This window comes from Macrotis lagotis, chromosome 8 (assembly GCF_037893015.1).
Source record: "Macrotis lagotis isolate mMagLag1 chromosome 8, bilby.v1.9.chrom.fasta, whole genome shotgun sequence".
NCBI lineage: Eukaryota > Metazoa > Chordata > Mammalia > Peramelemorphia > Peramelidae > Macrotis > Macrotis lagotis.
Window position 1 is genome coordinate 55,252,183 of NC_133665.1, and position 24,620 is coordinate 55,276,802.

Consider the following 24,620-nt stretch of genomic DNA (forward strand, 5'->3'; position numbering starts at 1 on the left):
AATGAGTAGTGGGACTACATTATAGAGTAAAACAGGAAAGAAGAAAGTATGAGAAAACTAGAACTGGAGGAAGGAGCCAGGGTAGAAAAGGTTTTAAAGGGCAAAAGAAGACTTCAAATAAAATCCTGGAAAAAACTGGGAGTCACAGGCACTCACTAAGCATGAACATGTTCATTAGTTTGGCTGAATAATTTTTGTTATTTTTAAATCTTTTTTGCATGGGCTGGTTTGTTTGGGATAGGAAAGAGAAGAAAATATTTTTAAATGAATATAATTTGTAAATAAAAGGCATCAACAAAATTTAAAAATTTTTTTTTAGGTTTTTGCAAGGCAAATGGGGTCAAATGGCTTGCCCAAGGACAAATAGCTAGGTAATTATTAAGTGTCTGTTGCCAGATTTGAACTCAGGTACTCCTGACTCCAGGGCCGGTGCTCTATTCACTGCGCCATCTAGCCGCTCCCATTCTTTTTTAATTAAATTTTTTTTTTTTTGCGGGGTGGCTAGATGGCGCAGTGAATAGAGCACCGGCCCTGGAGTCAGGAGTACCTGAGTTCAAATCTGGAAACAGACACTTAATAATTGCCTAGCTGTGTGGCCTTGGGCAAGCCACTTAACCCCATTGCCCTGCAAACCACTCCCCCCCAATAAAAGAATGACACCAAGTTTTCAAGGTTGAAAAACTGGGAGAGTGTAATATCACCAAAAGAAATGAGGAATACAGAACATAGAACAAGTTTTGTCAGAAAGAGGAAACAAAACAATAACCTATATACATATTCATATATATATATATATATAAGCATATATATATATATATATATATATATATATGTTTGTGTGTATACATATGCATTTAAATATCGTTGGCCAGCTGTATGACCTGATAAATTTAGGGTTAATATTCTAATACATGTTACAAACTGAAGGACAGTATAATATAATGGAAAACATATTAAACTAGAAGAGAGAAATGCTTTTGCTGCTTTCCACCTCAGTTTCAATCAATTGTAAAATAAGTATATTAGATAAACTGATCTCTAAAGTCTCTCTTATCCAGCTCTAAAAATTTTAGGAATTAATAATACCTAAGGCACCTTATGATTTTATTTTCTAATCCAGGATATAAATGATTCCATTAAATTGCAGGATTTTTTACTCTACAAGTCAGTCTCAAAATTATGAATAGCATTCCAAAATTCTGCTTCTAAATCGTTTAGAATGGAGAACACATTTCTCATAGAAAAATGTTATATACACAATGGTTAAACTGCCAAATCAGTCCACAAAAACATAATAACCCCAAAGACATCAAAACATTTAACTATAGGTCATCTTTGCCTGTAGAAATCATACCAATCTTCCTTCTCAAAGTCCTCCCAGAACAATCTATTCAAAAGTTGACCCATTCCCTCTCCTACAAACTTTTAAACTATGATATCTGTATTATTCACATACATTTCTATTGTCTTATAGTTAATTGTGTTTTCTATTTCCCCCAAGACAATTTCATTAAGATAAAAAACTGTCAGGGCAGCTAAGTGGCGCAGTGGATAGAGCACCAGCCCTGGAGTCAGAAGTACCTGAGTTCAAATCTGGCCTCAGACACTTAATAATTGCCTAGCTGTGTGGCCTTGGGCAAGCCACTTAACCCCATTGCCTTGCAAAAAAAACCCAAAAACTAAACTAAAAAAAAATTCAAAAAAAAAAGATAAAACAATTGTCAAGTTTATATCTCTCTTCAACTACATCTAAAGCTGTTCTATAGTCTATCTGCTAGAAGGCACCAGATTATAATAAACGACTTAAATAGATCAAATAAATTTTAAGACTTAAAATACACAAAAATTCTCGTTATAAATCTATAAAATAAGGAAATTGGGACCAAATCATCTCTAGAGTTTATTCTACTTCTATCATTCTGTGACTCTCTGTACAATACAAACCTTCATCCCACATTTACCCCAACTTCCTACATAAAGTCTGGTGAGGGAATAGAAAGGAAGTCCATTGTTGATTCTATGTACTTATTGACTCAACAAAGGTCAATAGTTGGACTTCAATCTATGTAAAATCTTAAATTCTTGAATAAAATTTATAAGATTACAAGTCATGCCCCAATTACAAGTCATCCCTTAAACAAGCAGTTTTCAGATGAAGAAAATTAAAGATATAATAGTCATATGAAAAAAAAAGCTCCAAATCATTATTGATTAGAGAAATCCAATTGAAACAATTATGAGGTACCACCTCACACCTGTCTGACTGGCTAAGATGATAAAAAAGGAAAATGATCAATGTGGGAGAGTTTGTGGGAGGATTAGGACATTAATGCACTGTTGGAGGAGTTGTGAACTGATCCAGCCATTCTTGAAAGAAATCTGAATTATGTCCAAAGAGCAATATAACTGAATATAACCTTTGACCTAGCACTACAAATGCTAGGTCTATATCCAAAAGAAATAATAAAAATGGGGAAAGTTCCACATGTTAAAAAATATTTACAGCAACTCTTTTTTTGTAGTGGCAAAGAATTGGAAATTGAGGGGATACCCATCAAGTGGGGAATGGCTGAACAATGGTATATGAATAGTATAGAGTACTATTGCTCTATAAGAAACTGTGAGTGGTCAGATTTTAGAGAAATCTAGGATTGCATGGATTGATGCTGAGTGAAAGGAGTAGAACCAAGAGAACATTGTACACATCAACAACATTGTGAATTCAACAACTGTGATGGATGCAGCTCCTCTCAGTACTTCAGATCTGTATCAAGGCCAACCCTGAGAGACCTATTATGGATAATACCATTCACATCCAGAAGAAAAAAAATAAAATAAAAATTATGGAATCTGAATGCATACTATGTTCATTTTTAAAAACTTATCTTATATTTTTCCTTCCTATCTCATGGTTTTCCTTCTTTTCCCTTAGTTCTAACACCTCTTACACAAAATGACTAAATGTAAAGATGTTAAACACAAATGTAGGAACAGTTAGGTGGTACAGTGGATAGAACACCAGCCCTGAAATCAGGAGTGCCTGAGTTCAAACTCAACCTCAGACACTTAATAATTGCCTAGCTGTGTGACCTTGGGCAAGTCACTTGACCCCATTGCCTTAAATAAATAAAATTTAAAAAAAAACACAAATGTACATGTACAATTTTTATCAGACTGTTCTTTGTCAAGGGGGGGGGAAGAGAAGGCATAGAAAAATGTGTAGCTTATAAATTTGTAAATGGTTGAACGCTGAAAAACTACCATAGCATGTAATTGGAAAAATGAAATAAAATATCAATTAAAAAAAGAAAATCTTAAATTCTCTCTATCAAGTTTTTAAATGTACAAAACAGAAAAAATCCTGTACAATGTTACTACCTAATGGGTGAGTCAGACCTATTGTTACTTCTTTATTTTTAGCCAACACACATAAAAGAATTTTCTGAAGTACTTTTCAAGTTCTTCATAGTGAAGACACACTATAGCTTTTTAGCTCAGTCTAAGTAAAAATAAAAAAAATCAATCAATTCCCAATGCAATTTTGTTGTTCTTTGCAGTGTCTTTTTTAAAGAAACATCAAAACCAGCTATTGATACTATATTTTTCCATGTCTATATACTCTTTTCTCTTCCCTTACTTAAAATCAGGCTTCATCTTGCTCATTCAAGATAATTATGCAATATCTAACTAAAATATCACAATTTCTCTCTTAACCCAGCCTGATTTGCTACTGTATTTACCTTCCTGAATCAAGAAGAAAGTTCAAGGCAAATCTTCTAGATTATAAAATAGTAGAAGCTTCATGGTTTCTTATACTTGTTCTGAAAAAAATCATTTCAGATATTGAACCTGCTGCAGCCAAGCATGAAAAGAAAATATTAGTTCAATGCTAGAAGTCTAATGCCATAATTACAACACGTCTCTGATTATTCCCTGGTCCAATTCTCCTTCCTTCTCTAACGAGTCTAAACCTTTTCCTTCTCTTTCTTCCCTCCTCCCAGTTCTCATGACAAGCACAATATTTATGCCCCCTAGGGTCTTGGGAACAGAGCCAGACTGGGCCTCCAAGCAAAAGAACAGGGTTCAGTTGGGGAGAGGAAATAAGCAAGGGGTTGCTCTACTGGCCTCCACTGTACCAGTCCCAGCACTCAGATCCATTGAGACAATAAATAGCCCAGCTACTGAAAAGTAAATGCATGCTTGAAGGCCAGTCCAAACTCTCCATCTTTAGAACAGTGTCTTCCAAGGAAATTTTATCTGGCAGTTTCCTTTTGTCTAGGGGTGCACATGATCGTAAGGAAACAAATTCACTTCTTTCAAACAAGTTCTTGGGTTTCCCTTACTGCAGTCAAGCAGCCCCCTTCCCACTAATTTCAAATCACCCCTTGCCATTCCTCCAGGCAAACATGTCTTTGCCTCTGACAGATGGCAAGATAATAAATGCAATTTGGGATGAGGAAAAGAATGAAAAAGAAAATGAGAATTTTTCTGGTCTCTTTAAAAACAATCATGACAAAGGAAAAAACTGGTGTCAACCTTTAGCTGCAAAATAATCATTGCACATCTTGCTGACATCTAGTCACTACTGTTTTTCCTGAAACTGTTCCATAATCTATTTGCTAGAAGGCACCTGACTATGATTAAAGACATAGATAGGTCAAGTAGATTTTAACAGGACTAAAAAAAAAATCACAAAACTCTCAAAATAAATCTACCTTTCTTCTTAAAAAAAAACCAATAATAATGATTTAATTGCCTCTAATTATATATCCCCAGAGACATACTTTTTACAACCCATATTATTTCTGTCCTTTTAACATTGTAAAATCAAAAGACATTAAAATTATATTCCATCAATTCATGATGTAAAATGCTGGGCTATTGGAAGACCCAAGTCATAGTTAGAAATGATCATATGTTCTTCCCCTAAACCTTAGTTCAATATTAGAACATCTGTATCTACTTGAATACTGTCTGCGAATAATGGCTCAGAAAGGGCATTCCAGTATGAAGTAAACTGTATTTTCCTTAACAATCCAAAAGTAAAATACTTGAATGAAATGAGCTTTGATTTAATATTTCATGGAGAAAGAGAATTGTTGAGTCTTATATTATCCTAACATTCTGCTAACAGTAGCTCCTTCAACTTTTTTCCACGGGGAGAAGCACTGAAAAGTATGTTGTAACCACTTAGTACTATAACATTTTAATATTTATTGGCTTGTATAATATACTCCCTTGAGTTCCAGTAACCTTTAACAAAATTGAAAACGTCCCCTCTTCCAATTGTCTTTATGTTGTTTAATTCAGGAGATAGTTTTTGAAGTTTTCTCATTTGAATAGTCACATATATCCAGCACCAAAAACAGAAACAGAATCCAACAGTGTAGAAAGAGATCTATTGGGCACTATTTAATAACTTAGAATTTATTTTCCTTTTTTATTGGCCAACTCAGGATGAACTGATTAGCTAAAAACATTTTATTCTGCATATGTTTTCTAATATATTCCCAAGGCTTGAGGCATACACATTCCATCTGATAAACCAACAAGAAATTAGAAATACTCATATTTTACTGTTTATTTTTATTCTTTAAAAAATGATGGGGAAACACCCCCTGTAATTACAGCATGATCCATCCTATTCCCTTCTAAGAAGAAGGGATAAGAGATCCCAGGGTATGACTTCAATAATTTAGCCAGCTAATGCTGTTTTTACAATGCTTCCATCTACTAAATGCCAATACAATGCTTTCTATATTTTGTCTAGCTGGAAAAAGTTTTAATTTTCAAACCTGAGTGAGATGAATGTTAGAAATAAATTCTCAGTTTGCTGTGCACCCAAAGACAAAACCAACCATAATCTCTATCACACTTTTTTAATTAAAAAAGGCATTTTTTTATAGTTAGAAGTAAAATTCACTTTTCACAGAAAATTCAGCCATAGGCCTGTTTATTCATCAAGGGTACCAGTTAAAACTAGTTCATACTTTAAAATATTTTTCAACTTAAAAACCATCTAGATGAACCACCAAAGAAACTGGGACCAGTGACTTTGCTAACATAATGGCTAGTTCTGGTTTCAGAAGGATTTCCACTCAATTCTGGTAATAGAATCTGAGGTAACACCTTAGATCTCCTGATTTTTCAGGCCAATGTTTTTCCTACTAACTAATATGTATATTGACCATTAATAGTATAGGACAGTAGTGACTCTTTCAATAAGGCAATAATGATCTGAAGAAAATACTGGTGAGTCATTCAATAAAGCAGTGCTGATTTGAAGGAAATCTAAAGACAAAAATCCCTACCATTATGTATGTACCTTGGAACATTATTAATTTGACAAGTTATACTCAAATAAAATTCATGACGTTTAAAAAAAAAAGAAAACTCCTTAACTCATGCCTGAATCTAACCTCTGTATAAAAAAGATTGGTCTGGTGTAGTCCATGATCTCTATGGTATTTTCTGTCAAATCAATGTACATAATTTAACAAACCTACACAAACACCATTAAAAGCTTTTTAAAGGTTCCAAATCTAATCTTCATGTATTCTAAGAATATACCATTCACTAACAAAGTTTCCTGATAGATGTTTTAAGCCATAGTAACCCAAGAAAACCTTTAAAACAGCAAGGTACTTGTGATTAAATTCTACTCATATTTTGCAACCATTTGCAAAATCTTGCGTGTCATACTTCAAGAGATAAAAAGATAGAAAAAGGATATCTGTTCTAATGGAATCAATAATCTATGGAGGAGTGGGAGTAGGAATATATGCACAAATAACTAAATTATAAAATAAATCATGAACACAAAAGAAATACTAAGAATGAATGATATAAAAGATCCAAGGAGTAAAAGATTATTCAGAATTTGGGGAAGGAAGTCAAAGAAGATTTCACTGGAGAAGATGAAATCTGTGATCATAATAATCACTGAAAAAAAATTCTGAAGCTTTCATCTGTTCTAACAAATCATGAGGGATACTTCTGATAAAAGCTGGAACCAGGGAAGATTTAATTAAGAGGAACTTTGATAATTTTGAATGCTATTCCAGAAGTATTTAAAAAAATTCAGGATACAATGCTAAGCTAACTTATTATTATTATTATTTCCATCTAATCTTACCAAAAAACAAAACATAAATAGCATTACTCATCAATGAATTCATTGCTTAAACTAAAATAAAAATATATTCAAAATAAGAATTCTGACCTGTATTTTTAAAGATTATTTCTTCCCCACAGTTCAAACTCCCTCACTAATCTTCACTATTCCTTAAAAGATTTAAAGAAAGGCCCCCAAAACATGGGAAAACTCCTCAGGGAGTTGACAATTGACAGGACAGTTAACAAGAAGAGACCATAGATAGGTTCAATTTACAATACAAAACGGAGCACCCCCATGGGTGAGATAAAAAGTGAACTTTTGTAGTCTTTAAGTTAGGGAGAAATTCCAGTGATAATCATTAAATAGTCACATAAGCTAAGGTACAGAATGATACAAGTACTTAACTAATTTCAAACAGTCAAATCATCAAAAGACCCAAAATTAAAATTTTGAAGACCAGGGTCCCATTCATAATATTATCAAATATGTCAAATAAGAGAGAATCTTAATTATCTCTGCCATAATGTAATGGTAGAATCTTTAAAAGTTCATGAAACCCAACCCCACTCCCAAGCTTCTCAGAATCAAAGATGTGGTGTCAAACATACCTATTGCCTGCAATAAATACCTTCCTGTCTTTCAAGGGTAGAGTCATACCACTGAACCTTCCTCTTTTCACACTAAGTTGAAACCAAATGTACAGGAGTTGAAAGAACTATTCAATCAGTAGTAATTGGTATGTGCATCCTTGTCCCCAAGACAAATAACAATTTCCCTCTTCAAATTAAAATAATGAAGACATGAAAAGAATAAATTGAGTCTTATTTTCATTATGTGGTAGCATGAAAAATAAAAAAAAAATCTATTTTCTTTTCAGGCATCATTACCCTGAAATGTCTTGCTATCCTCTCTCTGTCAAGTTTTATTAATATGAAAACAATCATCCAATTAGGAGGGGGTAAGGGGAAGGAAGTGTTAAGTGTAAAACATAAGGAAGAAAAATTCATTTGAGCTCAGGTATCGTCTACACAGTTTATCTTCTTGTGCCAGATTAAGATAATTAAAATACTCATTACACTTTACTATGAAAATATACCCCAAAATCAAAATAACAATTGCTGTATTGTATACATGCTTTAGATTCAAGTATAAAATTAGTTTTCAGACTTATAAATACTATTAGGCTAAGCCATTGTTTTTAGTTGCCAATAATGTTTCTTTTTTTATTTTTATCCAAAACTCTCAAAGCAGAATTTCTGAGAAAAATATTAGATTTTTGGAAAGTTTAAACTACTTTTTGATATATATATAAATGGGAAAGATATATTTTTCCAAAGAAAAATAAATGTAATATTTTTGACTATGTATATTTACAAACTGACTTACTATTTTAAATCACACACAGGGTTAGTCTTTTTTTCCCTTTGGTGTTTCTGATGACTAGATCTAGGAGTGGTTAGGAAATAACTTTAAAATAAAAAGCTATTTTTTCCAAACAGGGTCCAAACATTTGCTAGTTAGACATAACAAAATTGTAGAGTTTTATTTTAACACAAAGACTAAATGAATTTTCTGTATTTGTGTAGATGAAATATTGATTTCTATAACCAAGAGCTGCAGAAAATAATTCTAAATTGTTACAACTAGTTTATTTTTGTTCTTTAAACTCTCTTTTATAGTTTAAGAAACAGTAATATTTCAAAGTACCAGTCAACAAACATCCTCAGCCAACTACTTTGACATGGATAACCATGCTTCAAATCCTTGTATATTTCCATATAGTTACTCGAAGTTGTAATGAAAATCAAAATGAACACTAATTGTCATTGATGGAAATAAGTAGATTCTAGTCACCTGAAATAAGTTTCTTTCTGTCACACTTACATGTCAAAACATTTAGTAAATGGGTACAAAAGGAGTATGGCAACAATCCTCTCACAAGTACCATTTAAACATAAGAAAACTGATTTAAAAAAAAAGCTTTGAAGACAAAATTGCTATTCTACATCTGTTATTTACATCATCATACTTCCTCTTCTCCCCCCCCCCAAAAAATGTTTCTTTCTTACTAGGCAAGTCATTTTTTTATACAACTTAGCATTATAGTTCAGGCACAATAAGAGTGTTTTGGCCAACGAGTGACCCACTGCAGAGTATTTAATGAAAAATGCACCTATGGTTGAATGAACTGTTGCAATGGGTCATTCTGACTCACACACACACACATGCACACACACATGCATACACAGAATATGAACCTAATTTCCTGTTTAATATGTCATGTAAAACTACACCAAAATGAGATGAATTGAGATTAACATAACATCTTTTTTTCTGACTGAATTACTACAAAATTATTCTCCATAACAGCATAATGTTAATTGCTTTACATACACTGTAAAATACAATATAAACTCACAAAGTTATGACAAGATTTTAGGGGACCAAAATGGCTTTCTCTTCATCTCTTTATTTCATAGGTATGGTACCTCAGAATTTTAGAAATCACAGGATCACTAACTTGGAGTCAAAAGGCATCTAAGTTATAATCTCTCTATTCCAACTCTCATTTTATAGATGAGAAGACCAAGTCTCAGAGAAGTTATTTGCCTGGAGTCACATAGAATATAAGCAGCAAGAGTCAAACCTAGGTTCTAAGATTGCAGCTTTTATCTTTCTTGGTAACACCATGCTGACATTTGGTAACAATAGCCTCATCTTACTTGTGTCCTAGAAAGAGAAAAAATAGCCCTTATTCACTTTAGTGCCAAAGCCAGCACTAGAACATAAATACACAGTAGAATCTCAATCCAATTGCTTTTTCCCCCACTAGACTATATTGCCTCTAGTTTAGGCTGTTAAAAAGTAGGAACTGATTTCATAATAGTAACTGAGTTACTTTCATCATCAAAGGCATAATTTACTTACATGAATGTCCTTCTGTTAATTCAGAGTGTCATCATCAGTTATTTACATCATCATAACTTCCTCTCTGCCCCCCCAAAATTTTCTTTCTTATTAGACAATAGTCATTTGTCTATACAACTTAGTAGATGAAGGTATAACTTCACAAAAGGAATAGGATTGCCCCTTGAATTTCATATTTATGTCCTATTAGGTGGCCCAGAGTAAGCACTTAAAAGTGTTTACTGAATAAATTAACATGGTACATGTAGTATTTGGCTACAGCATGTAAAGTGAAAGGTGGAAAAGTTAAGAGATAAGGGGAAGGGGTAATAAGAGGAACTAGGTGGATAGAGTACCAGGTCTGGAGTCAAGAAGACTCTTCCTGAGTACAAATCTGGCTTCAGACATTTCCTAGCTGAGTGACCCTAGACAAATCACTTCATGCCATTGTTTCTTTATCTGTAAAATGAGTTAGAGAAGAAATGGCAAACCACTCCACTATCACTGCCAAGCAAATGACAGAAAAGTGACTGAAAAAAGGGAAAAAATAAAACAACTTATTTTTCTAATATAAAATCAAGGTGAAACCATTAGGCTAAAGTAATTATTTATAAAAAGGAAGTTTACAATATTACAAAAGATTTTATTAAAAGAAAAATTAAAGTAAAACAAGAGACCTTTAAATGAATAACTGTCTCAAAGATAGATGTCAATCTCTAGATTGTATTTCCTAACATGATCATTAGATAACAAAGACAACTGATACTTTCAGCCACTTTAATGAGGAACAAAATAATTTTTGCTCCCTCTCTCTTCATTGTATAAATTTTTCTCCAGATTTTTCTCCCTTTGCATCAGTTCATACAAGTCTTCTGTGGTTTTTCTGAACCCCTTCCCTTCATCATTTCTTACAGAACAACAGTATCATATCACATTCAAATACCATAATTTATTTAGTCATTCCCAAATTGTTGGGCACACCCCCAAGTTCCCGATTCTTTGTCACCTTGAAAAAAGCTGATATAAATATTTTTGCATGTATGGGTCCTGTTCCTCTTTCTTTGATCCCTTTGGAGTACAGACCTCTTAGCAGGGAAAGTATAAGCATAGTTTAATAACTGAAGGCAGTGTTCTAGTCATGTCCTTTATAGACATTTATAGACAAACATTTCCAGTGGTTCTCCACTGTTTACCAAATAAAGCATGAAATATCTATCTTGGCATTTAAGACCCTCCATAATCTGATTCCAATCAACTAGTCCAGCTCATACTACTTTCCTTAAAATATTCAACATTCCAACTAAACTGGACTACTCCATTATCACTTCTGTCCCTATACCTCTAAACACACCATTCCTTACATTCATTCAACTAGTTCCCCTTCTCCATCTGAGGACCTCTCTGTCTTCAAAGTCCAATACAAGAGTCATTCCAAACTGATCTCTCCCTCACCAAGCTAATCATTATACTTTGCTTGGCTCTCTCCCTTTATAATTATCTTTCTGCTTTTTATCATAGTCATCTAGATATGTTTCTCTCTCTTTTGAAAGCTCCATGAGAATTATGTATGTATCCATCCTATTTACAGTCACATATTTAGTGCATTACCTTGCATATAATAAGTACTTAATAGTTGTTTCATTGAATCAGAGAGTACTTATTTTCTTTTTTAAGATAGGAAGAGTGGCAATGGATTATATGATTATATGGATTATAGAAATACAAATTGAATTCATACTTATTTGCACCAGGCTACAGACAGGGAAAGGCAGTAGTAATGGCATTTAATAGTAGAGTTTTAAATACTTTTTAGTACTAAAGAGTATTAAATACAGTACTTTTTTAATATTATACAGGAATATGAGAATATTTTCAACACTGTATATAGAAGTAAAGATCCTTAGGTTAGCTAGACTGTTACAAAAAGAACGAATTCAATTTAGTGCATAATAGAGTGTGGCACTAAAGATAAATATCATCATGGAAAAAAAATCTCATATTTTATTAGCAAAGGAAAAAGACTGAGAAAACAACAATAACAACTAAGCTATATGACGATTCTTCCACTCTACAAAAATTTCAATAGAGTCATTTATATATGAAGAAAGGGTATCCATGGTGAAATTGAAGTTGGGCATAAGTACACTAGGCTTTCACAAGCAATATTCAACTCAAGACTATATCTTTAGTACATCACAATTAACTAAAACATTTGATAAGATCTCACTGTGCTTACTCTTTGTAAATTATTTTTAAAAATATTTGGTTTAACACCTCACAGGCTCTTTTATAGCAAGATCCCTTATGAAATATATCAAGGTCATTCAGAATTCTATGGAAAAATGTAACAATCCTGTTCAATGATCCTCTGATAATAATCATCAGACAAGGCACAGAAGAGGGAGATGTGTGCTGATCTAAGAATCCAGGACAAAGAGAGATAGTTCAGATGCTTCTATTTGCATGCAACATTGTGCTGACAGCACCAAGCCTCAGAACACTGCAGACCTTCATTAAAGACATCAGTAATCTCTCAAATGAGTGGCCTGTCCATCTACATAGGAAGGACTAAAAAAGATGAAGAGTATCTATTGCAGAGATTTCAACACACCTTACAGCATGTCCAACAGTAAGCAGATTTGGGAAAGAGAGTACAGATAGACAACAAATTGGGTCATGAGTTAAATATGAGGAAGAGATAGAGTTGGTTTACTTTCAGAAGCTGCAAGGCTCTTTTATGGACAGCAACTTTCCATGAAAACAAAAACCCATCTTTTCAATACTAATATTTTATGTTGCTGTGTATGTTAGATGACAAGAAAATATAGAACACTACTTTCTGAGTATCAATAGAGTACTAATAACAGTACTTTAAAAAGCATTACTTTCAAAGATATTAAATTTCTTCATAAAACATTTCTAATATATAAAGTCTTCTAAGATCTCTTTATAACTAATATTACAAAGCAATAAAGGGATTATTTTGCCAGTCCACTGGTTCAGGATTGGTATTACGCCAACAATTTGAGCTTGCCATATTCTCTTTCGGTAACTCAGGTAAGGAGGGCTCCAAGCAATCCTTGATCATTTCCTAAGTGTCAATTAGACTATATCTTTAAGTACCTCTCAGGGTGTCTATGTTAATAAAAGAAGTTAATAATTTCCAGTAGATTGAGCTTTGAAGCATTTGAATGCCTTAAAAGGCTGTCTTAACCAGGGGGAAAAATCAAATCATCTTTTCTATGGATCTAAGGGATTGGGAGCCTGGTTTCTGCTGGGGGCAGACAAGAGAGAGAATCAGTGATAGAACTAAACTGACTATTTGCATATTTAAGTGGGTCATGTTAGCATTTAGCAAAGACCACATTTTCTCCCTCAGTTAAATGGAATAATGTTGTGAACATATTTATTCTTTATTACCATTTCCCTATCCTTCTCTTTGATCAAGAGACCTAATTCATCTATAGAACTTTAAAGTTTGTGACAAATCCCATAATGTCCCCAGAAACTTTTATTTGATCTGTCTTCTTGAGGAAGCAGGATTCACTGAGGGTTGGAATGGGCTTCTTAAAAAGCAGATTTTTCTTGGCCTCCAACTTTGACAAATGACTGATTATCTCGTGGAGGTGGGAACTACCCTCAAACATTGCCAGCTTGGGGTGGAGAGAAGTGGAGGGATGAGGGTTGAGAGTTGAGGGAGCAGTTTCTCAAGTCAGCATTTCTGTAATGCCAGTCCAAAGGTGAAAGGATTAAGTGCTGATGGTAAAGGTATTTTACTGCTCAGCATAACACGATCAATAGATAAAAAATTATTTATCCCATGTCCAATTTTGTGAGGAACTATAAAAAAAGGAGAAAGGTAGGATATCCCTCTGAACCTTAGGCTTGCTTTCCTCCTTATATAGTTTGGGGAAAATCAGCCCTAAAAACTCAAGAGATGATGGCAGTAGAGGTAATGGATAGAAGACCCTGATCATGTTGGAGAGGTGGAGAAGGAATGGGGAGGGTGCCATCCCACAAACCCTGCTGCCTCAAATGCAGGTAAAAGTCCAAGAGAAACTTGATCAGAAAATGTGGTTTTATTTGCATATAGCTTGTTGTGGTTATAAAGGAAAGATGGTAGCTGAGGAATTAGTTACAAAGAAAAAGCTGTAAAGCCAAAAGAAAAAAGATTTATTGGACTAAGGGACAAATTGCAAGCCAGGGAATTATAAATCCTTAGCCTCTGCATTTAATATCATTTTGGAACAGAGATATCCTTTTAGTCCTTCAGTTCTGTAAGCTTTACACTTCCAACTATTGTCCTCTAGGTTTGACCTTCACTTAGCCTACAGTCCTTCTATACCATTCAGATTAAGAATACAACTATTCTGACTTGGAACAGTTGTTGTTTTATCTGTGATTAATTTTTTTGTTTAGAGTATCATTGTTCTTCTTGGGAGTAGTATTCACTAATACCTAGAATTCAGGTTTGAGTCACTAGCCATTAGGCTTCAAAGATGTTCTTGGTTGACCCCACTGCAATCAAGACAGGACTGGGACCAAGGAGTGGAATGATTAGGGCATATCATTTTAATAATTCAATATAGGTGGCACAGTGGATACAGTAGCAACCCTGGAGTCAGGAGGATATGAGTTCACATCCAGCCTCAGACTCTTGACACTTAAAAGCTATGTGATCCTGGGCAAGTCACTTAATCCCAACTGTCTCACAAAATGTAATCATAATAATAATAATAATTATAATAATAATAATAATCCAATATATATGCATAGTGCTTAGTCCCTGAATTCCAAAGCAAAGATAGGCTATCTGCACTAAGGCCTACCATCATGAAAGGGGTTTAGACCTACCAGACTGTTTATTCTTAAATGGACTATTACTTTTCTCTTGGACTTTTACCTGTATTTGAGGCAGCAGGGTTTGTGGGATGGCACCCTCCCCTTTCCTTCTCTACCTCTCCAAGATGGTCAGGATCTTCTATCCATTACCTCTACTGACATCATCTCTTGAGATTTTAGGGGAGATTTTTCCCAAATCATCTAAGGAGGAAAGCAAGCCCATTGCAGGACCTAGAAGAGTACACTTGTCAGTATTATTATATATTAAAAATATTAATAATTATTTAGTTCATTGATTCATTCTCCCTGGATCCTAAATTTGTATTCAGTAAGACATTAAGTACTGAGGAGTACCTAAGCCAATATGATAGTCATGTGGGGGGGGGGGAGAAGCATGTAAAACATATGATGAAAGTAGAATCAACCAGATTTAGCACTGATTGGAAGAGGAAAGACTTTTGGGTAACTCAGAACATGAACCTGGGTGACTCAAAGAATGGTGGTATCTATGACAAGGTAAGGAAATAGAGTTAAGGAGAAAAGATATTAGTTCAGTTTTGGAAATGCTGAATTTGAGGTAGCTATAAAATATCCATTTGGACACATCCAATAGACAAGTGGTAATTAAGGACTGGAAGTCAGAAAAGAAAATGGGGCTGGATCTATGCATATGGGAGTCATCTTTAAGATCCCATGAGTCCTAATGAAATCAACAAGAAACAGAAGGAAGAAATGAAAGAAAAAAGGGTCCAGGACAAAGGCCTGAGATAAACTATACCTAAGAGGTAGAATTAGGAAGATGTTCATACAAAGGAACTGAAAGGAAACAGAAGACAGGTAGGAAAAGAAGAGAATAGTGTTATGAAAACACAAGGAGGAAAGGTTTTGGGAAGGAGATCCAACAAATCACAAAGCAGAGAGATCAATAAAAACAAAAGCCAAAAGGAAATTTGCAAATATCTTGAAAATTAGTAAACAGTATCCAACTATAAAAAAAACTGGATTTTTATAGAAAAAACACTGAACTTAAAGGAATAGAAGACCTGCATTCTATCACTAACTCTGGAATTAATAAGTGCTGTGATTTTAGGCAAATCCCTCTTTTTCTTACCCTGTTTTCCTTTTTATAAACTGAGGGATTAGATTAAATGATCTTTAAGTTTCTTACTAGTTCCAAATTTCTTTGACTTAACAATTATAAAAGTTTTATGATTCTAACTTGTCAAAATTTTATCCTATTTTGACTTAAATTCCATAAATTATGTCATAAATTGTCATCATTATACTTTATATTTTGAAGCAATGAAAATCATCTTAAGAAAAAAGAAAGATTAAAAGTTTGCATATTCTGCCTCTCCTGTGTGTGTGTGTGTGTCCCTCTGTCTCTATTTCCCCCTCCCCCAAAGAGAAAACAATCTTCTTCGAGACTGAAACAAAGCAACAGTAGCCACTCAACAGTCTTTAAATTGGCACATATTGCAAAATGCTGCTTTTTCTTCCTCTTGGCAGCAACTCAGTAACTCTGGAAAAATGTTACACCTCTATCCCCTGTGGAGAAAAGGTCACACCTTTGCTGTAATATGCCTATTACTGAAAGTTGAAGGGGAGGATGGGGGGAGAAAAGTGTGGTACATTAGTGAGATTGTTTGAAGGGTATGAAGAATGAGCAATGAAGGCAATAACTGAGAGAGAACAGACCTCCTTACCACATACAATTAACTTGAGGATTTGGGGAAAAGGAAAAGGTCTGTATGCTAATTCTGTATTCAAAATGCAAGGAAATGATGGGCTGGAACAAACGTTATTATGCCTCTGGCAAATTCAAAAAGGCCAGCAGCTTAGGTGGCTTGGCAACCATGATTTTACACAAGGCAACTGTGCAAACAGAAATGGTTCTAGATCTAAGGGGCTTTTCTGCCCTTCCTCTGGCCTCTAAAAATGTAAACTGAAAAGAACGTTAACAATTCTAATTAAATTAATATATCCAACTAAAAAGCTTCTTTTATTTATAAAAATAGAACTATGAAAAATGGATATAAGATGATAATAATAATAATAATAACAACAGCAGTTTACATTTCTATAGTGCTTACTATTTGCCAGATAAGGAGCTAAATGTTTTACAATTATTATCTCATTTGAACCTCAAAACATTGCCTAGGAGGCAATGCTAGTGTTATGGTCATTTTACAGATGAGATTTGCCCAGCATCACACATCTAGTGTCCGAGGCAAGATTTGAACTCAGATTTTCTTAATTCAGCATTCTATCTACTATACCATGATTCTGCTATTCAATCATTTTAGTAATGTGTGACCCTTCATGATTCCATTTGGAGGTTTTTTGGCAAAGGTACCATGACATCAATTGCCAAATGAAAAATCAGTTTCAAAATGTATACTTCTAAAATTTCTTATAATAAAACTCTTATATTTGTACTCTGAGAAGAGTTAACTTATTTGTGCCTGTGAAGTAATTTATGCTCTCCAACTTCTGCAATATTTGAAAGTATCATTCATGTGACTCTTACAGAATGTTGTATAATCACAGAATCTCAGAATTGGAAATAACATTAGAGTCACCATATATAATGCTCACCTGAAAAAAGAACCCTACTTTCAATAAATGAATGAAGAAAAGGAAAAATTGTAAAACATTGTGCTAATCATTGGGGTTACAGATAGAAAATAAGATGTTTCTGCACTCAGGAATTTCACTTTCTAATAGGAGACTGCAACACATAAAAGAGATTTCAGTTGCAAGTCTGGTTATTAGCAAGTGGTCACTCTCTATCCTAGAGGACTTCAAATAAGGAAGTTTTTAACCTTCTAAGGCAGTTTTTTCCACTCCTGGATAGCTGTAATCATTAGCATTTTTTCTTCATATAAAACTTACATGTGAGTCTTTGCAACTTCCACTCACTTCTTCTCGTTCTCCTCTCTGAAGTCAAGTGCAACAGTCCAATTTCACTTTTCCCATGACATCTCTTCAGAAATTCTTAGACCCCATCAAGTCCCACTCCCTCCTAGCCTTTCCTTCAGGCTAACATCCTTAATTTTTTAACTGATCCTTATAAGGTACTATACTGGCTACCCTGTTTAGGAAACTATTCAGTTTATTATCACTTGGCTCCTCTAAAACAAAGTATCCAGACCTGAACTTACTAGAGGTGAGGTCCAAGTAGAAGAGAATCCAGATCTAGGATTTCTCTCATTAATGTAGTCTAAATCTACATTAGTTTTTTGGGGGTTTTTTGTTGTTGCTGTTGTCACCTAATCCTGATAATTCAAGTATAACTTATGGTCCATTAAAACTCCCGATATTTTTAAAGTAAAAGCCTATCTAGCCATACCTCCTCCATACATGTGAAATCCAACAATGCAAAATACAATCTCCTTATCTTGGTAGAATCTTAATGATTTCTTATAACCAAAAACATCAATACCTGGTGACTGAATCTAAACTGGGCTAGGCTACTGCTCCTTGGACAACAGATATACAGTTTGTAGTCAGGTTTTTCAGTTTTGTGCGTTCTGCTGATACAGATTTTAAGATTATAGAATCATTCTTCATGCCACAATAAAAGTGGCATCAGAAACTGCAATGAAAAATGTTTTCAACACTAAGTTGAAAATAGTTCATCTCATTCAAATAGTAATTCTTATTTCATTCTGGTTACTAAATAGTTTAACATTAAAATAAATGAATGAAAGGCTCTCACTATACAAAGAGAAAATATAGTTTAGCTTAGCTATGGCGTACCATATTAATAGTGAAATACAGAAATTTTCGAAGATCACAGATTTGGGGATAAAAGTAGGAAAAGTGTGCTATTTATTCTACTTACCAGATCTGTCCAACATGGATCAATGAAAAGTAGAGAATCCAGAGTACAACCATGAGAACCATATTTGCATAACTAGTTATTACTATGAATGCTGAAATTCCTAGGCCAAGAAGAGATATTGAATCCAAGATGAAGTCCATATACGACCAATCCAGGAACCAGATGACCGTTGGAGAATAAATGAAGGAATCCCAGACAGATTTGCCTCTGAAGTACTGTTGAACTTGCTTTAGGTATAGTTTGCTTGGCAGGAGTCCCTTTTCTCCAATCAACTGTTTATTTTGATTATAAGCCACCAAGAATGCCATAACTGTAAAGGAAACACAATTAAAGGGGGAATTTGAAAAATGAATTAAAACCAGTTACTTGAATCTAATGAGAATTGCTTAGATGTGTAGATGAAACCATGTGGTGTAAGTGGAAAACAGAAAGGCAGATCTAATGGTTAGGAGTTTAGCCTATGGTTTTTGGTCTTTTTTGTTAGGTTTTTGCAAGACAAAGGGGGTTAAGTGGTTTGCCCAAGGCCACATAGCTAGGTAATTATTAAGTGTCTGAGGCCAAATTTGAACTCAGGTAGTCCTGACTCCAGGGCCAGTGCTCTATCCACTGCGCCACCTAGCTGCCCCTTAGCCTATGGTTTTAAGGAATTCTGAAGTTAGAAAATTTTAGATAGAAGAAAGATAAGAAAGGAAGAACAGCAAAGTCAATAAGCTCTTCTTTCCAAAGAAAATAAACTATAGGTTTTGGCATATCATATTTTAACTCATTTATCATTCAGAAAATAGTATTTTGAGGGATATGAAAGAGCTCCCAAATTTTCTTGCTACAATGAAAACAACTCAATCTAAATATCTGAAAAACCTGAATCCAGAACTTTGTACCTATTATTTACTTTTTCATTTATGTATAAGACATTTTGATCACCTTACTATTTAAGTTCAAACTCTTTGCCAGAGATTCTTTTTTTCTGATTCATTAACCATTTTATTAATAATGTTAGCATATTATTAATAAAAAGATGGTCATATACTATCTTTCAGACCAAAGACCCCTATAATAGAACCCACTCAATGTTTGGAAGAATGAGTATTTTTGAAGGTGGAAATGAACTTTGATTAACAAGCAATGGAAAGTAAGAATATTATTATGAGAGGGTGGGATTATTCTAATAGGGATTGGGGGATGGGACTGGGATCACTTGTTTTGTATCCATATCACCAGTCTTTGTCAGAGATTCTTAACCTGAGTTCAATAAATTATTTTTTAAAATATTTCTAGAACTATATGTCAATATAATTGCATTTCATCCAATTAAATCATTATTCTGAAAAGAACATTATAGACTTCACTAGGTGTCTTTGACACAAAAAAAAATAAAGAAACTCTACTATGAGATAGTACAACTTACATTATTATTTACCTCTTTGAGTTGTTTGCCCTTACTTGAGAAGATACAATTACTAATAAATAAGAATTTACAAATCAATAACTATACTCTGACTTTATTAAATCCATATCTAATAACTCCCAAACAAAAGTGGCAAATCCATAGTAGAAATTACTTTCATATCCTGGGATTTCATTGTATCTATCCAAAGTATTATAGTATACATACTAGAATAATCTACCAATCATTTATAAAGCAATCACTCTGTGTCAGGCATTGTACCAAGCAATGGAGAGTCAAAAAAAGGGAAGAGGGGCAAGGAAAAGTCCCTTCTCTCAAGGAAGTCTCAATCTTTTGAGGGGAAAAATGTGAAAACATGATGAATACAAAATAAATTGGAGTAGCTCAGAAGGAAAGCACAAAAATTAAGAGGACAAAGACGTCTTGCAGAACATGAGGCTATCTCTGAGATTTGAAGGCAAGAAGGGGTTGATGATGATGTTTGCCCTTTGTGGTCAAAGACTATGACATCAGAGAGGTGATACCATGACAAGCACTTGAATTGGATTTGAGCAAGGGAGGTTGTGCTAAGGAGCCAGCCTCACTTTCTCCTCCAGAGTCATATGGGTCCAGAGGCCAAATATGATCTGACAACTGGAGATGGCTGGATGTGAGGCAATCAGGTTAAGTGACTGGTCCAAAGTCACACAGTTAGGGGGGTCAAGTGTTTGAGGCTAGATTCGAACTCCTGTCCTCCTGACTCCAAGGCCAGTGCTCTATCCACTGCACTACCTAACTACCCACTGGGAAGCAAGAAGTAGAAATGAAGAAGGAAAGAGTTCCAGCCATGAGGGAAAATAGCTAATGAAAATGTCCAGAGTCGCCATGTGTGAGGATGTCACAAGGGAGGAACAAGGAGGCCAATACATACCAGGAGAAATAGTAAAAAAAAAAAAAAAAAAAAAAAAAAAGAATGGAAAAATAGGAAGGAGTCAGGTAATAAAGGACTTTAAAAGTCAAATAGCAGATTTTCTATTTGATCCTACATGCCATAAGAAGTCACTCTAAACAAAGAATTGAGATGATCACACCTGCAATTCAGGAAGATCATTTTGACAGCTGAGTTTAGTATAAACTTGTATGGGGAGAGACTTAAAACAGGGAGATCAACCAACAGGCCACTGGTACAGTTCAGGCATAAAGCAAAAAGGCTAGAGTCAGAGTGGTCAAAGTGTCAGAAAGGGAAATGGTGAACATAAAAGAGATGTTAAGAAGACAGAAATGAAAGGCCTTGGAAACTAATTGAATATAGGGGGTAAGAGGGGATATGGAGGCTTCCCCCGCCCCACTAGAGGAGATAACCCTTTTCTGCAGAAAGTAATAAAAGCCATTTAAAAAAAAAACAGAGATGGAATAAGGAGTCAAAGAAGACACCGAGGTTGATAAGTCTGAGGAACTGGGAGGGAAGTTAGGAGAAAACTAATTAGTTCCATTTTAAACTTATTAGACTGAGGTCTAAAAAACACAGTTTAAGATAACCAATAGGCACATTTTCTACCTAAAATACAAACTATCACTAGTAGTCTACTATAGAGGAAAGATCATTGAATCACAAAGTAATCAGAAGACAATGGGTCTGAATTAAAGTTAAAAGGGTTGTTAAGATTATCTAGTTATCAGACTGCCTTCTGTGGGGGGAGGGGGGAGGGGAGGGAAGGGGGGAAATTGTAAAATTCAAAACCTTACAAAAAATGATAGGTAGAAACTATATTGTATATATTTGGAAAACAAAAATAAAAAAAAGATTATCTAGTCCAATACCTTCATTTACAAAGGAGGAAACTGAGGCCCAGAGAAGCTGTCCGGGCCCACCCAAAGAGTAGAAGTAGAACTGAGAAGATCAGAGAACTAGTCATTCCACCATAAAGACCCAGAAGGGGCTGACTTCTATCTAAGGAACAGTCCGGCTTATGGGCCATAACTGTTGAAAAGCACATAGCTCAATGTCTAGCACACAGGAGATGTTTTAAAAATATTTATTAAGTGATTGATTAGGTGTGGGACTGAGTCTTTTAAAGATCAATTCCCCCTGACCTTTGAGAGATCAATGACTACTCCTACTTCTAAAATGGACAAAAAAAGAAAGACAGTCTCAGACTACTTCACTCAAGGAGAGCACAATCTATGTACCAATTAGGTATATAAAAGGGAGATAATCACAAAAGGAAGACACAAGCATTAAAGGGCATCTGGAAAGGTTTTTTTTGTTGTAAACTTTTGTGGTAACTTTGACACCTGCTAGATATGTGACTTTATGTAAAATACTTCATTTTGTTAATTCTCGGTATTTTTACCCATAAAATAGTAATGTCACTTAAAAACTATAAAACATGACATGAGCTATCTTTATAAAGCTCATTCTTCCCAAGTTTTCACTAACATCCTTATCTAACATGACTTTGTGTCATAGTTATCATGACAATTTAGAATTATGTTTGTGAAGGTGACATTAAGACATTTGGATGCCAAGATCTAGCTGTTATTTAGCTTCATAAAAATATCTGATGGTAGGAACAGAGAAAAACAAAACAGCTTCCAGTAGGCCTGTCTTAGACTTCATTTTCATCACTATTTATTCTCATCTCTTATTCAGATAATACAACCTATAGAAGGCAGCCCAAAATTAGAAAAACAAACCTCCCACATAGAAACATTTCTAATTTTTCCTTTGGCCAAATAATAAGTTAATTTATTGCACTTCTTAAAACTAATGTTCATATGTATAAATTCATAAAATATAATAATCTTTCTCAGTATAAAGGAAACAGTTCCTACTTTAAATAGAATTATATCCCAAAAGAACAAATCCCTACAAAAGTATAGATTCATATTGTGAGCTATTGGAAGCAATGGAGAATTCAAATTAAAATTGGTGATTTGATTCAATGGAGCAAGTTTTTTTGGATTTTGGTTTTGGGGGGGGTTGGGGGAGCTAGGGTTGTTTATTTGTTTTGCCATATTTGTTGAAAAGAATGCTGTAGCAAAAGCAAACAAATCTCTTTTTGAATCCAACTCTCTAAGGTCTCCAGGGTTATCCATCTATAAAAGCATGTTTAATACAAAGCAATTTAAAATGCATTTGGTCTCCAAAGTTGTGTTGTTTTTGTTTTGGGGGTTTTATTTTGGTTTTTGCAAGGCAAAATGAAGTTAAGTGGCCCAAGGTCACACAGATAGGGAATTATTAAGTGTCTAAGGACAGATTTGAACTCAGGTATTCCTGACTCCAGAGCCAATGCTCCTGCTCTATCCACTGCGCCACCTAGCTGCCCCCAAAATTGTGATTTTTAACAAGTTACTTTATTTTTCTACTTAACAATGTATTGAACAAGCTTAAAATAAGCATCAGCAATTTCTAGTCCTAGAGTCAGGAGGACCTGAGTTCAAATATGACCTCAGACACTTAATAATTGTCTAGCTGTGTGATCTTGGGCAAGTCATTTAATCCCATTGACTTAAATAAATAAAAAATTTAGGGGGAAAAAAAAAAGAATCCCTATTAGGTCATAGTCACTTATATGTTTAGGCTTAGAGGGACCATGGTGATCATCTAGTCCAATTCTCTTATTCTACAGATGGAAAACTGAGAATCAAAGCAGGAATGATTGGTCCAAAGTTACCAGATTTTCTACTTGTTCAAGTTTCAACATCTCTCCAGGAGCAGCATTTGCATTAATTTTCTAATCTACAAATAAGAGTTTAATCATAAATAAGAAAGCAATGATTACTTAACAGAATTAAATCATCAAATTAATGGTAGTTCACACCAGTTAATGGAGACAAAAAGTGAAATCTCTATTGTCAAATAGAACTATTTTTTTGTGATTATACACTCTGCCAATCATTCAGCAAACATTTATCAAACAACTGTTCTTAACAGTACTAAAAGAGAGTACAACTCAATTCCTCCCCTGTTAGAGCTTATGTTCTGGGAGACATAAGATACAAATAGCTGGAATATAAGGTCTAATTCAAAGTATAAAATGGTTTATCTTAATTTTTCCGGGGGGGGGGGGCGGGGAGAGTTAAAACTACCTGGAGGAAGCAGGAAAACCTTACCATATCAAATGAATTCCAAAGGACAAGTTGAATCATGTGGGAAAACTGGGTGAGGACATAAGGAGAAGGAATGACACACATGAAGGAAAAGTGGCAAGAAATGATAGGGCATGTTCTGGGAATACTAAGTAGTTTGGCCACAAAACACTGAATTCCTATTCCAAATCATTTGTGATTCCTGCCACAGGTCATCAGAAGCCTCCAAAGGTCATCAACCTTAGTAACCCCAGCTCTAATTAGTAACAGCTACACATTCTCAAATTATTCATTTGATTGAAATCCAACTCTATCTTACATTATTCTAAATAATACAACACTTAATATAAGATTTTTTTTAAATAACAACTTTATTGGAAAAGTAAATTTTGTGAACTGTGCAGATTATATTTGGAATTGTATATAAA

The 24,620-nt window shown here is 34.3% G+C and overlaps 1 protein-coding gene across 1 annotated transcript in view; it reads right to left on the reverse strand.

The window, feature by feature from the left end:
• The window catches only part of LOC141495601 (lipase maturation factor 1-like), a 100,179-nt gene that overhangs the window by 23,763 nt on the left and 51,796 nt on the right, over positions 1–24,620 (reverse strand). Inside the window, exon 2 of the mRNA XM_074197128.1 lies at positions 18,714–19,023. Within this exon, the coding sequence (XP_074053229.1) occupies positions 18,714–19,023 (310 nt within the window). The remainder of the gene's footprint in view (positions 1–18,713; positions 19,024–24,620) is intronic.